Here is a 15,699-nt window from a genome sequence, read left to right on the forward strand (position 1 = left end):
TGAATCAGGACCAACATCTTTGTTCTCATGGATCTGAGGATTTCATGTTTGGGAAAAGCCAATGTAAATGTCCATGCTGAGGACAGGAGGGGATACATTTGGACAGCTTTTTAACAGCAGTTAGTCTTCCTAAGTGACAGCTCTAGCTGGGAAGTGGAGGATAACGCTGTAGAGCCAGTCAGAATCATAAAATATCCATTTTGGGACACGTCCAAAATGTTCGGGGTGACACTGGGGCTCTTCTAAACACTGATGCAATGCCTCAAGCTGCTTGGTGGCCCAGAGGTAAACGCTCATGAGCACATACACACACAGATGCTGACATCTCCAGCTCCATAACTCAGGAAAGGTCTGGTGGGGCAGTGGGAAAACCAAAAAAAAAGAGCAAATAGCTATCCTGAGACCTCACTGGGGCTAATCTCAGTCTTGTCTAGATATGAAGGTGAAAAAGATGGTAAATGACAGTGGGAAACAATCTGGGGACAAATTCTTGGGGGGAAAAAAACTACTGAGGGATAGAGAGAAAGTAATTTTCTTGTTTGGATGCTCCAATCGTTGTCGTGCACTTGGATACCAGCTCGTTACACACCTGAGCACCACAGACAAGGCACTTTCCTGACTTGGCCCTGAACTGGCACCTCCCAGAGCCCTCCAGATTGTGACTTTTAAACCAGCAGCATCCAGCAGAGATCTTCACGTGATCCCAGAGCTGGCAATTCAGGATTTTGAGTGATTATCTTGTAAGATGAATCCCTTGGAAAGATTGTGAATCATTATTTCACTCCAGCTGTGTGCTCCTGGGTAAATCCCTGAGCCTGACAGCCCAGTTATCTTTCCAACATCTGAAATAAAGTTCTCAGTGGTCAAATTAACCTAATCCTGATAGGTTTGGTAGTTGAAATTTGAAATTTGTGAGTATTTGGTCACAGTGGCAGGTCGGGATAGGGATTTTGTTCTTCTAAATGCCATCCCTAATGAAAAACTGGTTTGAACTTGAGCACCCAAACTCAGGGATCTTCTCCCATTGTTAACAGTGCAAAGTGTTGCTCTCTGCAGGGGCACAATCCCAGAATCTGAGGACCTTTAGTAGACAGTGGAAAAATTCCGAGGGAATATTCCTGTGTGTGCTTAGTCCATGCACCTGGAGAAGCATTTTCCACTCCTGGAATCAGAGCCAGGGTAGAAAAGCTTGAGACATGTTGGAATGAGTCCAGAGGGGCCACAGAGCTGCTCCCAGGGCTGGAGCCCCTCTGCTGTTGAGCCAGGCTGAGAGAGCTGGGAATGTTCACCTGGAGAAGGGAAGGATCCAGGGACACCTCAGAGCCCCTTGCAGGGCCTAAAGGGGCTTCAGGAGAGCTGCAGAGGGACTGGGGCCAAGGCATGGAGGGACAGGACACAGGGAATGGCTTCCCAGTGCCAGAGGGCAGGGCTGGATGGGATTTTGGGAAGGAATTGTTCCCTGGGAGGGTGGGCAGGCCCTGGCACAGGGTGCCCAGAGCAGCTGGGGCTGCCCCTGGATCCCTGGCAGTGCCCAAGGCCAGGCTGGACATTGGGGCTGGGAGCAGCCTGGGACAGTGGGAGGTGTCCCTGCCCAGGGCAGGGGTGGCACTGGATGGTCTCTAAGTCCCTCACACCCCAAACCCTCTGGGATTGCACAATCAAGGCAGGGCTCACCCCACAGCTGCTTCTCTTGCCTTCTACCCGGAAAACCCAGAGCGCAGCACTCTCTGCTAAGCTGAATAATGATGCTGTAATTGCCCTAAAACTTTGTGTCTCTGCACTGAAAATACCATTAATGAACTATTTACAGCCTGGAAATGTGCAGTTTCCAGTTCCCCTGCCACGTCCCCAGCTGCCAACATGCTGCAGCCACAGGTGGCTGTCCCAGCCTCAGCTTTTGTGCAGGCAGCACTGGGACCAGGCTAATTAATAACAAATTATTGGCATGTAGTGTCTAGACATCTTCCTAGTGGGAGCTGGATGGGATCCTGGCAGCTCACTGCACACCAAACACCACACATCCCAGTCTGGACTGCCTGGGTTGGATTTGGAATTAAGGGCTCCATTTCCTATTTCTTAACCCAAAGGCCACCCAATACTGTGAGCCCGAGGAAGGGATTATTAGCTAATAAATAATTACTAGGAAAGAATAAACTAAGTTTAAAACTCAATAAGCAAAGGAATAAAATGACTGATCTCTGAAGAACAGCTCTGACAACTAAATAGAGCTTGCTGCTGGGAAAACTCCTAATGGGAGAGTTCAATAAAGTCCATATGTAATGTTCCTGAACTGATAAAAATAACTTATTTTAGAAGCAGCCAAATAACATTCCCCAGCCGTGCACCATGAGTGTTTTAAGACATCTTGTAGTAAGGACAGAGCAACGAGACCTTTTTTAAGCTGGAGCCAGCATGAATTAATATCTCTTGTTATTCCTTGCTTTCTCTTTGCTTTGTCTAATCCCTCCCTCCGAGAGCTTTAATTACCAATTCTTCCTCTTTCACTTCGTTAGCTGCCCGTGGGCGAGGATGAGGAGGGGAAAACATCAGTGGAAAACTTCTCAGCTGTCTGACTCTGGCAGAGCTGGGCTGGAGGTGGCTACAGGGAGATGGAATTATAGGAACTTCACCAGGGACCCTGCACAGAAAACATTCAACTCACTCCTAATCCATCCACTTGAGTGGCACACAATAACACTTGTTTGCAGAGCCTGACAATCCTGATCCAGGATCCGAGTTCATTCACTCAAAACACGCTAAAGGATGGACTGAGGACGAGTGATAAGAGAAGTCTGGGAGCTGGCTGAGGACTTGCAGCTTTGCTCCCACCTCTGGCAGGGGGTGTTTCTCTCCCTGGGAAAGGGGAGCAGCCAGTGCCTTCCTCAGGGTGAGCAGAGCTGTGCAGTCAGGAAAGGTGCTGGACTGGCCTGGGAACTGGGCAGACTGGAGGTTTGAGGTGCCTCTGGAGGAATTGTGGCATGGAGGGACTGCTCACCTGGAGCAGGTGGGTAAATCCTGGCTAGTCCTGAGCAATTACCACCCCCTGCTCCTTCCTCCAGTGACGGCAGCTCTGGAATTCAGGAGCCAGGGAAGACAAAGAGCCAGTTCTGACGTCCCTGCTGCTGGCCAGGCTCTCACCAGACCCACCAAGGACAGTGCCATGTGCTCCTGTGCCTGGGCAGTGCCTGAAACACCCGGGCTGGTCTCCCAGGGGGTGCTGCTGTGTCCCAACCCCGTCCCTGTGGCTGTGCCCCTTCCCTGGCACAGCCTGGCATGACAGGGCTGGAGGAGCTTCCTGAAGTGACAGATTTGAACAGCCTGGCTGAGCTGCTCACACACTTTTCACCACACACATCCCACTGCTCTAATGTAGTCTTTTTGTTCCTTCAGGAGGGCTAAACTTGGCATTTTGGGTCAGTTTTCTTGAGTGGTTGTGAATTTCACCAGCAGAAATGTCCACGTGGCCCGGCCACTCTCATATAGACATGAAAGGGAGAAAAGAGATGAAAAGAACCCCCCAGTGGGACTGAATTATGCATGAGCCTTGCTATTCTCCTCTGCTGATCTCAAGCTCAGGCCAGTTTGTTATTTTGCTAACAGGAAAGAAAATAAAATAGCAACCTAGCTCCTTGTGACTTGAAAAGCCAGGCAATTCCTGCAGTCACGGGTGTTACACCTGGTGTGAAAAAGGAGATTCAGAGCAGCCACGCAGTGCTTTAAATCCCAAAGTGAGTTCAGCATGGGCTCAAAACCCCAGGGAGAATGAACCCATCCCAGTGCAACTGCCTCGACCCCTGTCGGACCAAAACTTCACTGAAACCCATCATTACCTCAACCATAACCACACACTTTTCCTTAGGAATGAGACTCAGGCTTAGGAAGGCAGGAGGAGGTGAAATTCACTTCTCTGTCTGTGGAATACTCATGGAATAATCATTGTGAGGATGATGACAAGAGAGCTCGATTTTACATGGCACTTCTGTCAGGAGATGTCTGAAGAGCTTCATGTGATCAAAGAGCACCAGTGGTTTGCTGAAAAAACCCATGCTTGCTGCCCTGCCAGCTTGCTTTGGGCAACTTTCTGCATCTGATGATTCCAGGGGAGTTATTCCCATGTTTTTAGCAGCTCTAAACAATTAATGCAAGTTTTCATATATCATTGGACCAGCTTTTATTGCTGCAGCTCCCAATGGTGAACTCTTGGTGCTGACAAATCCTAGAGCCCAGGTGAATTCCACCTTCTGCCCAAGACTCCAGTGCTCATGGGACTGGCTCAAATCCCACAGGAAAATCCCAAACCTCAGCTAATCCCAGGTTCCTAACACAGCTCCTGAAAGCTCAGATTCCAACATCTTTATTATTTCATCTGCTTGGTCAGTGCAGATGAGTTATTTGCTGGGATATGGTGGGAATGGATTGGGCTGTTTCCTGTCTGTTCCATTCCTGGTGGGAATAACGACTGATAAAAACTCAAGGAAAAGTCTGAAGACTTTTTCCTCAGTGTCTTTTTTTAAAATGATATTTTTTATTATAAAGATTCCAATTAACACAGAACCTTGGACTTCAGAAAGGGGGAAGGACAGGAATTGTCTGCAATGTAAGCAGGAAGACCAAGTGCTGAATGCTGAGATTCCTATAATTTAGTTATATTCATTTGAATAACTCTTAATCAGGACATAAAAATTAATAGAAAATGCCTCAGACTGCGTTTTCAGCCAGGGAGAAAAATAATTAATATCCCATAAATTGTACAATTATGCAGCTGGTAACTTTAATCATGAAATATGTAAAAGCTGAAGTTAAAGGGCTGTTAAAGGCTGAGCTGCAACCCTTTAGAACACATCTAAAAATGAACTCTTGGGGATGCCAGGGGAGTGCAGAAGGAGCAGAGGTGGCTGTGCAGGGCAGAGAGAGGAGCAGTTGGGGAACAAGGAGATCTTTGAGGACTCCACGGGGTCCTGGTGTGGAGGTTCCCTCGTGCTCCTCACTTCCACGATTCAGCAACCAACAAGTATTTTTTGAGCCACAGCAATTGTGAAACCCTTCACTTTTATATGGGGACTGAAAGAACTTGAAGAGTGATCATAAGACACAGACCAAGCTCTGGGACACCAGATCATGTATTTAGACAGACTATATATCTATATCTATATCTATATATCTGTGGAGACAAACAGTAGCCCTGAGAGTTTCAAAGCTCTTGTCAGCCCATGAAGCAACAAGAAAGTCTTAGAAAAAGAAGAAGCTTTGAAGGTAAATGTCACCAAACTCCATTTTTAGAAATAATTAGCACTTTTTAGAGAGCTGCTTTTACCTAAGATCTAAAATTCTTAAAGAATACACTAAAGCCAGATCTTAAGGGGCACTATGCCATCTAAATAAATTCAATTTATAAATATCTCCCAGCAATGGAAAAACTCAGGAATGAGAGGCGAACACTGATTTTCTCCTTCCCAGCCCAAGCTCCATGTTTTCAGAGCTCTGGTTTGGATTATGTTTAGAACTGGAAAGTCTCCCTGAGAAAGAGCAGATGGCTGAGGCACTGATCCTGACAGATGCTGATTTAGTCTGGATCAAATCCAGAAGAGCACTTTAGCTTTGTGCTTGACTTTAAGCACAGGAGTAACTCCAGAATTATCCCATGCTCAAAGGTGAACCAGGATTTGAACAGCAGCGTCCAGCACCTTGCAGGATCAGACACTGAACCATCTGGACCATCCACCTCCAAAGCTGCAGCTGCAAACCCACTCCTGGAGCCAGCAACCCCTGCAAGTCCAACAGGTAATCCCAGCCAGAGCCCAGCAGAGCCAGGAGGCCCTGAATCCACAGCAGATTCCCAGCATGGACATGTGGATATCAGCCAGTAGCACCTGGGGGACACTGAGCAGGTAATTCCTGGTGGGATCTCTCAGTTCACACAGGCAGGGTGATCCCAGGGCTGTTGGACAGGGAAGCAGGCAGGGAAGTGTAGGAGGAAGGTTTTCCCTCCTTCATTGTCCCAGTGAAGTGGTTTCAGCCCAGGACCTGCACACTCTGGAAATCAGAGCAGGTACCTGTGGCCCTGCAGGGCTGCACAACACACACTTGGTCAGCTCCTGCTGCTGGGAGTAGGGAAAACAGGGCAGGACAACGGGGGCAGGACAAAGGGGGACAGGAAAAAGGGGGGCAGGACAAAGAGCTCTCCAAGTGTTTAATGAACTCAGAGTCCTTATCAGTGCTCATGACAGCACCCCTCGCACTGAACCACTCTCACACTTTCTCAAGACTGAGGGAGACACAGAGGGTTTTGACCCCAAAGTCTTGGGAGAGTTTTAAACAGGGCGTGTGACATCATTCCCAAAGCCCAGCACTTGTAAACAGCAGAGATCTGAGATGATCCCAGCGCTGGGGAATTCCAAGCATGCAAAGAACCCTCAGCAGCTTGGGAACCAGGAGCTGGGGGTGAGCATTCCCTGACATCATCCCCATCGTCCCACACATACCTTTGGTTTATCCCCCTGCCTCATGGGGGTGTTCTCAATGCTCCTGATCTTGTTTCCTACGACTGTGTTCTCCCGAACCGTAACTTTTGGCCCCTCAGGATTGCACCTGGAGGTAGAAAAGCAGAGATGGTGTTCAAGGTAAGCAGGGAGGTGTGTTGGAGCGAGAGAATGTCAGTCTTAAATTATAGTCATAGGTCTGAAAAACTCCCCAAAGCTGTTGCTGCTGGAATCTGTTACTTCTTTGTGAAATTCCTCCATTCCTTCTTTGCAACACTTCAAAATTATTTACAAAGCACCTTGACAGAGGCAAACAAAATCAGTTCATGACCAGCAATGGACCCCCCCCAAAACTTTCCAAAGATTGAAAATGGAAAATACTGGACAGCTAATTCAATCATGTCAGTTTAATCTGGCTATTATAAGTTATCTTTCCAAATTCTTAATGCCCGTCACTCCAAAGTGCAGGGAGGTGGATGTCGCTGAGTGTCTGTCTGTGCTCAGCTTCCAACAGGAAGTGTGGGCTGAGGGAAAAAACATTCCACAGGTATCAATCTTCATTTTGGAATATGGGCAAGGAGCAGAGTGTGAAAGATGTCATGTGGGAAGGTCCAACTGCACCATCCAGGCCAAGAAGCTTTCCTGTCTTTCTGAACTTGGAAAAACTAAGCAGAGACACAGCTCTTCTCATTCCTAGAAAAGCAAAGGCTCTGAGCCCACCACGGGGTTTCAGGAGGTGAAATGAATATGGACTTTTATAGGTGCTGACCAAGGGCTGATGCTGCAGAAAATTCATCCATAAATCAGCCAAAGGCACACAAAGCACAGGGGCAACACCCTGGGTCAGGGGAGGGTTTACAGCTCTCAGAGGGGCCTAATTAGAAGATGTCTTGAAGGACTTCCTGCAAGGCACAATCCTGTCCCTAGGATGAAGGGGAAAAGCTCAGAGGAAGTAAATCACATCCCAGCTCTAAGGGACAATGCTGGTGCTCAGGGATTCAAAGGGCACTGCTGAGGCAGAGTGGGGGGAGAGAAAGAGAGAGAGAGGAAGTCAGACAACAGAAGGAAATGGGGGCTGTGTCATTTCCCACAGGAATCCTCCTCCAGCTTCTGCTGCAGAAAGATAAGGCTGCCCCTGGGGCCAGCAGAGGTAGAGCCACTCTGCAATTGTATTTAAATTGATAAGATCAGAGAGCCAGAGAGCTGCAACAAGGGTTATGTGAGGTCCTCTGCCACCAGGTCACTGGTTTGGATCTGGTTTAATTCGGCACTCATGGCCAATTCTCTCCCCCTAGACACAAAGGTCTGGAAAAGATTTTGGGTCATCTCTGTGGCTTTCCTAGACTATGCAGAACCTGTTTCCACGTGGTGTTTCCACCCTGCTCTTGTTAAGCCCCTCCCAAGCAGAGCCCCTGTGCCTCCTGCTGCCCTGCGCCTCCAACAACGCCAACAAATCCCCGGGTTTATTCCCACAGGAGCAGAGTAACTGCGGGATACCTCCCTGGGCAGGCACACAAGGTCCCTCCCAAGCTGAGACTGGATCTCCCAACATCTCTGTGCTGCACCAGAGAACCTGGGAAAGGACTCCTCCACGTTTTTCCCCTGTCTCACAGTTTGCCATTCACAGCAATAAATGAGTGAGAAAACAAGGCACCATCCAGCAATTTTCCCTCTCACTTTCTAGACTTGTCTTCATTTCTTTTACGGATGGAAAACCTGATTTCATCCCTCTCACTGCAGGGAGGAGCTGAAGTGGTCAGAACTGTGCAGGACCTGGCTCCTGCATGTGCCCAGGAGCTACCAGGGAAGCGACTGGGCATCAGCCAAGGCCTCTCTCTGCAGACCCCTCTGCTCAGGGAACTGCAGGAGCAGAGGGAATGTCTCCTTTAGGCAAAGCTCCAAAGCCATCCCGCCTGTTCCCTGGCCTCCTTCCTCTGGCAGCTCTGACCCAGTGACTTTGCTGTGTGTTCACACCTCAGCCTCCAGCACAGAAGGGTCCCCAGTAAGACACAGTTCCCTCTTCCAGTTTCTGGGACACAGAGGCTGCCACAGGAGCCTGAGCTCAGCGTGCACGAGTGAAGACAGCCCTTGGGAAGTGCCATGAATCCCACATGGATTTAAGGAAGCCAAGCCTTCAGCAGGTTTGTCTGGCAGAGCTTGCAGGGCAAAAGGTTTGTTAGCTCTGCCCACAAATCCTGCTGGTTTTCCTTTGTCAGAGCATTCACGGCATTCAGCAGCGCTAAGGAAAGGTCTGGGAAAGTCACAGGGGCATTGCTGGGCAAGGTAAAGAAAATTCAGTGATCTTTAGTCACTTTAAACTTATTTAACACAGTTCAGGTAATACACAAGGCGCACGAACAGAGACACCAGCTGGGCTCAGAACCCTGGAGATCTTCACTCTGCTTGTGGTTTCAGCTCAGATGAGTTAGGATGGAGGGGAAAGAAAACCTGACTGGAAACGACCCAACAATTCAGGAACATGTTCACCCATAGGGATGGCACTTACAGGGTGTCTGTGAGGTTGCAGGGCTGCCACTTCCACTCGATCCTCGGCTCGGGATTCCCGCTTGCTGTGCACTGGATTTTGTGTTTGCTTCTCAATTCCACCCGCACAATCTTATCAAAATCTGTTTCCTTTTCATAGATCTTGGGTCTCTCTAAAGGAAAAAAAAAAACCCACAAAAATGCAAATGAGCAAATTTACATCCATGGTCATGTTTCTATAAAAGGTTTTGAAACATTTTGCTGGGAGAAGTGATGATCCAGTGAGGCTGCTGGTGTTGTGGGGAAATTCCCAGCAGTTCTGAAAATACTCCTCCACAGAAACAAGGGTGTTGGTTGTGGCATTTCACAGAATACACTGCAATGCTACCACATTCATCCTAATCCCTTCCAAGTGTTGGTGTGGACCTGCCAGACTTCTGGAAAATTCATGCCATGGAACACTCTTGGGCAGGGACTGCAGGATCGGGCAGTGGGCAAAAGGGGATTGGAGTGCTGATGTCAGCTCCTGAGAGGAACCTTATCAGGCAGCTGCTGCTCTGCAGGGCAGCCACCAGGTCCTCAGGGCTTTGGGACAAAACACCTTTTTCATCTGAAATCTTTCCTTTTCTGTGTGTGTGTAACGTGCACTGGATGGAGGGGACAGGAAAGCGAGGAAGGAGTGGTGTGGGGAAACACTTGGAGAGAAATGCCAAGAAATTCTCACCAACCACACACCCATTAAAAATGTCACGGCATTACTCACATCTGGAGGGGCTGCAAGATCACACCCTCGCACTGGAAATCTCTCAAGAGCAAACTTTTTGTCACACTTTCAGGGCTGCTCGTTGCCAGCAGGAAAGAAACGCTTTGTCCTGTCTCCTTCCAGCTCCCACGGGAAGGCACGGAAAGGAGAAATAACGGGAAAAAAGCCCCAAAGTGAAGTGAACTTTTCCTAACCTCGGACAGGGTGGGTTTGGGTTTGGGGTGAAAGCACAGGCTCTTCCCTTGTGCAGACAGCTCTGCCCATCCCTGGCCCTATCTCTTTGTCTGCTTCTCATAACAGGAAATCAAACAGATTTATTGGTGGGGTCCCTCCATGGGACACCCCTGTGCTGCCAAGAGAGGCTGCTCTGCACCGAGGCCTTCTGACAAGCTGGGAAGTGAATGTAGATTAGATTTCTATTTTTTGGGTTAACTTATTTTTTCTGCTGTCAGGGAGGCCCCAGATATGTAAATATGAGCTATTGCCCACCTCATCAATCTTGAGCCCTTTCCCTCTTTTTTTTTAAATAATCTTTTTTTGCCTTCCAGCCCCCTTAAGAGAGGACTGACCAGGCTGCTCCCGGGTCTTGGTGGGACTCTCACTTGGCATTTCTCATGGTCAGACTCTGAAAGATCTTCTGACCTCACCAGTGCCTGAAAACACATCAGTATTTCCTTCTCCACCCCATGGAAGCATTGACTGGAGCAGGTTCAGCCATATTCCATCCTGTCATAAAACACTGGCTGTTTGAAGGAGCTTCAGTAGGTCCTGATTAACATTTCCCCTAAGGAACCCAAACGCTGGCCCCTGTTTGGTGTGGCTCTCGCTGAGCTGAGCTGTAGGATTCCAAGTGCTTGGAGATTCCTGAGCAATTCACAGGACAAACTATTGGGACTAACAGTGAATTTCCTTAGCTGGCCTCTAATTTCCCACTAATAAATTATTTCTGATCATAAAAATAATTCTGTAAATTCTCCCCAGAGGGAGAAGCACATTTTTTATTAACTCAGACGCTTTTCAGTCTCAAATCCTGTGTTTGACATGCCTGGACTGACCTCAAAAGTGTGATTTTCACTTGGAGAAAGACTCGAAGTTCAGTGTGAAAGGTTACACAAATGTTGTGTGAAAGGTTACACAAGTGTTATGTGAAAGGTTACTCAAGTGTTGTGTTTTGGGCTGTAAAAACAAAACTTTACACACTTGGGCAGGGGCACTGGTGTTTGTGTATGTGAAGGAGCATGGGGAGACAAGGGTTGATCACAATCTTTTAATATCAGGACATTTTTCTATATTCTTGGTTGACTGTCATTTAAATTTTCCTCCTAAAAAAGAAATATTAATTTAACTTGATCCAATTCTAACAAGAATATGCACGACTGGGGAGTGAATTCTCCATGCCAAAATTATGGCACATTAAATATGACTCGAGACCTAAAATGAGTCAAAATGATTCATCAATTGAAATAATCATTATTTATGATCAAGCAATTATTTTTTTAAGTGTGAGGGGTTGGCTAGAAATGCCTTCCCCTGTGTTCTTTCAGAATACACAGAGCGAGGTGGTGGCTGATTGTGGGCACGAGTTCAGAGACTGAAGCAGCTTTTCCAAGAGTCTGTGCCTTTCCCCTGCAGAGGTGGTGACGGAGGTGGTGTCACCCTGCAGGTGACCCTGCTCAGCTGTCCACGATGGGGACAGAGCCCTCCCACACCCCACTGTGCTCCCCTGTCCCTGCAAGGTGCTGGCCCTGGAGCACTGCGGGTTTGTGGGGGGAAAGTGGGGTCCTCCTATGGGGGACATTTCTGGGGGTGAAACCTTTCCAACCCTCTGCCCCCTGCCACGGCCATTTCACCCCTGAAGGCTTTGCCCTTCCCCTTGCTGGGCCAAACCCTATTTACAGCACTTCCACAGGTGATGGAAAGCCAAGAACTGGTTTCTGTGGTGGGCCTGGCCCTTTGGATTGGCTCAGACCAGTTTCTCAGGGCTGGCACCTGCACAGTGTCCCCAGCTCTCACATCAGCCTGTGGAGGGCTTTTGAGCCCAGAGCCTGGCGTTACTGAGGGTTTTGCCTAGATTCTTGGACTTGTTTGTCAAGCTGAGAGACTCAACATTTCAGAAGCTTCGTAGCCGGGGATCAGTGTGCCTCAGAGCCCAAGGTCCTCTCCAGAACACATTCTGTAAACCAAGATAGAACCATCCAGGGGAAGGTTCCTTGGGGAGGGGGGCTCACTTGAGCCTCTCATTGGGGAATCTTTGATAGATCTGCTAATTAGTAACCCCTATAAGGTTATACCCGATCTTTGGGGGCAGACTTGGTGGGGTGCATCTCAATGCATGACCTGAACGTGTGCACCTAAGGATCCTTAAAATAAATCCCAAGGTAAAATCCCTTTTCCCCTTCTAACCATGTACGACTCTTGATTTTAAGACCAGGAAAAGGCATCAAGGGGGCACCAAGCAGAGTTTCAGGTAACTCTCTCCATCCCCCTCCGGACAGAGCTTTGCTCTCCCTTTCACGTTTGCTCGCTGAGCAGCACAGGGGTTATGCACAAACCCCTATCCCTGCTCATGTCCAGCGTGGGGCAGGCTGTGGGTACAAACCCCTCTGCAAGCACTGCCAGAGCACTTCCTTCCACACCCTTCCTTCCCTCCTTCCCTATCCCACTTCTCCTCCCCAGGAGCTGCCTGCTCTGCTTCCCCCAGCCTCTGCTCCCAGCCCTTGGCCACGGCCCTCGCCAGGCTGAGCTTTCTCGAGCAGAAGCCAAACAAACCTTAAAAGCTTTCTGGTCCCTGGCTGTGTGGGGAAGGCGGGCTGTGCAGATGGCTTTAAATGTATCCAAATAAATGGCTTTTCATCCTCTCTGGCTGGAAAAGTGTGATCGTATCCCCAGCTCGCCTTGCAGGGGTGCAACTGCTGCTGTGAGAGCTGACCTGAATAACTAAAGACTTGGCTGCTGCTGCACTGGGACATGCAATCAAAAAGCACTTCTGCTTACTGTGGGTTTCAAATTGATCAGCATTATGCAAATCTCACCTTCCTCGCTGCTGTTATCTCCAGTTTGTGGCATTAAGAGCAGATAATCTGTACAAGGATTAGGACATGAACCCCTCTGCAGGACCCTTCTTTCCCTGAATTGCTTGCAGGTGCCATGAGGGGTTGTACACCTGTCACCCAAAGGAGCATCCAAATATAGAGGACAGCACAGAGAAAGTTTCTCTGCCTTTTTTAGAGAAACTTTGCTTTCCTTTCAGTGACCTCTGACTGAACTGCTGTTTATGCACCTTCTCCACTACCATTCAAACTGGCTTCAGAAAATCTTTTTATATTAAGCACATCATTAAAACAACATACAGAGGCCAGTGAAGCATTAGTCTCAATTTTATATACTTTGCTGGACATGGGGCTTCATTAAAACCCTTGATGGAGTTGCAACTTATTTTCTATTTATCTTTTCTGCTTCCCTAAACCCAAAAAAATATTTGCACTTGGGAGCCTTCCATCTGATGTTTGTATAGTACTTAATGGAATACAAGTGAGTATTCTGCAAGGTAGAGAGGGAACTTCCTAGTGCAGGCTTGGACTGGGAAAGGGTGAAATTTCCCTCCGAGTAAAACCCAAAAATGACAAAGTTGTCTGGGTTCACTTCACATTTCATTTCTTTCCATTCCATTAAAAGGAAAAAAAAAAAGAAAAAACTGAGTGAAATTACCTGAAAACACATGTTTTGTCTCAGACTGACCACTGCCTTGTGTGATTTTGACTGGGAGCTATTCTAGGGCTGGTTGTAGCTGGTTTGCTGTTTTTTCCCATACCCTGCACCCACAGCTGCTCTCAGGTGGGTGCACGGCCCTGTCCCCACGGTACCTGTGAGGAAACAGCTGAAAGGAGTGGCCAAAACCTCTCTGGGAGTCAATACCACGGCCAGGAATAGGATTAGGGTCAGGATTATGCCCCTGCCTAATCTCCAGCTGCTCCACTGTGACCCTCTGGAATGGGCTGGGAATGCCAGGGCTGGGAGAGAAGCAGGCACTTGGATCCTGGAGGAGCAGGTATTAGGAGAAATCACAGAGAACTTGACCTGCCCCACAGGGAATTTTGGTGTTGAAATGATGGTGCAGCTTGGTTTGGGTTTGTCTGACCTGTGTCACTTTTGGATGCCTCTCTCTTCCCAGAGCAGGAAGAAATCTCTTTTCCAGTGCTCTCCCAGAGCTGTCATTCACCCCCAATGCAGCTTTGGGGCAAAAAAGGGGTTTCTCTCATCTGTTTCTCCCCGTCTTATTTTTTTACAGAGTTCAGAAGCAAATGGGTGATGATGAACGGCTCATTTTAAGCAGAGCAAGCAATTTTCGGGGATTTTTCTCTCTGTCCCCTTTGCCTGCTTTCCCAAACTCAGTTAATGTACCTGCAGGTTGGCTGAGGGACAGTGTGGGAAGCAAGTGCTGCCTCTTCCTCCCTCGCTCTGGGTTTTGGGGACTGTCAGACAGAGATTGCTGCTGCAAAGATGTGAGCTGAATGCTTCGGATCTTTCTGGCAAACTCCAGCAGGGCCCCACCTTCCCCTTCCTAAAATTGCTTTGGCTACTTCCAGAGAAATGAAAATAGCTCATCTGACTTTTTCATCAAGGGCTCTCCTGGGAGCTGCAAGTGTGCAGGGCTTGGATGATGTCAGGGAGAAAACTCTTCAGGATTTGTTCATGATTAGTGTACGTGAGAGGGCCGCTGCAGCCTCCTTGTGCTGCTGCATTCTTCTTTTCCTTCATCAATCCCCCAGAAAAAGTTGTTTCTCTCCTGCCTGTGCCTGATAACCGAGGCTGGAAGTGTGGATTGGAGCTCTGCATCCTGCATCCATGGGCTACAGACATTGCTCCCAGAACCCAGGAGGAAAGCAAAGCCATGGATTTGGGGAGGAACACATTGAAAGAGGCTGGATGGGTTTTATTTTGGGATTTCTAGTTTGCTCGGCTGGCCCAGGAGGTGGAAAATTCGATTTTCTGCTTTGACTTTTCCTGAGTGGCTCATCCTCCAAGGAGCTGGGCAGGAGCTGGATGTGCTCCACAAAGGAAAGCCCTGGCAGGACCCTGGGCCATGCAGGCGAGGGAAGGGACAGCATTTGTGTGGCTCAGTCCTCCAGCCTGAACATCAGCCGGGTTTCACCAAGAATCCAAAGAAGTTCTTCTTTCTCACAGTGTTCAGCTCAGGGATTTCAGTGACCCTTCCACACACAAGGGACTGTGGGATGTCCCCTCTGTCCTGCACTGGCTGGAGCTGAGATCCCCCACCCTCAGAGCTCTTTTCCTCGGCCCTGGCAGAGCCCAGCTGCATTAACCTCATCCTCAAGGCTCCTTCCCCTCTCCCTGCTCAGGCTCTGGGGAGGTGATGGGGTTTTGTTCTCATGGATCACCACATACTTCTTGGCTTTTGTGGAGATCACTGGGGACTCCTTTGATGTCCACTCATCCCTTGCAATCCAAGGAAGGTCAAGCACAGAATTGCCTTTGATTTTTAAACCAGAATATGAAGAGCTGGCCTGACTACAGAGTAGGGCAATGTGCATCGTTCAGTGCTGTGGAGCTGCTTCTGCCTGGGAACAGATTGAGGTGTAACCAGTACCATGCTCCACTCTCATTCCAGTCCTTCCCAGGACAGGGGGAATTCACAGGAGCCCGAGTTTCTGCTGCCCACGGTGGAGGTTATTTCCACCACTTAATCCTGCTTTTCCTACAGATACAGCACAAGCTTGGGGAATCAAGGACTCTAGGAGGGAATGTAACTCCACTTGGCTGGAGCAGCTGGAGCCCAAAGCAGTATTTGCTGGAAGAGCCTGGAGGGAGCACAGGAGAGAAACTCTGGGACAAACAAGAAAGGCAAAGTGGTGAAGGAGGTTATTCATCCCACTTCTGAATGAAGTCGTGCTTCAGTACACTCCTCGCTCCCTAGGTGGTGGCCAGAGCACGCTGGCTGCTCCGAAAGGGCTC

General features: G+C 48.7%; 1 protein-coding gene across 3 annotated transcripts in view; it reads right to left on the minus strand.

Moving 5' to 3' along the window:
• LOC103617932 (vascular endothelial growth factor receptor kdr-like) overlaps positions 1 to 15,699 on the minus strand; it is a 122,827-nt gene that overhangs the window by 47,761 nt on the left and 59,367 nt on the right. For all 3 annotated transcript variants that reach the window (XM_017737571.1, XM_017737570.1, XM_008636283.2), the window contains exons 10-11: positions 8,986 to 9,136; positions 6,483 to 6,588 (exon numbers count right to left, since the gene is read on the minus strand). In XM_017737571.1, coding sequence (XP_017593060.1) covers positions 6,483 to 6,588; positions 8,986 to 9,136 — 257 coding nt within the window. The remainder of the gene's footprint in view (positions 1 to 6,482; positions 6,589 to 8,985; positions 9,137 to 15,699) is intronic.

Source organism: Corvus brachyrhynchos, unplaced genomic scaffold (assembly GCF_000691975.1).
Source record: "Corvus brachyrhynchos isolate BGI_N302 unplaced genomic scaffold, ASM69197v1 scaffold346, whole genome shotgun sequence".
NCBI classification, from domain to species: Eukaryota; Metazoa; Chordata; class Aves; order Passeriformes; family Corvidae; genus Corvus; species Corvus brachyrhynchos.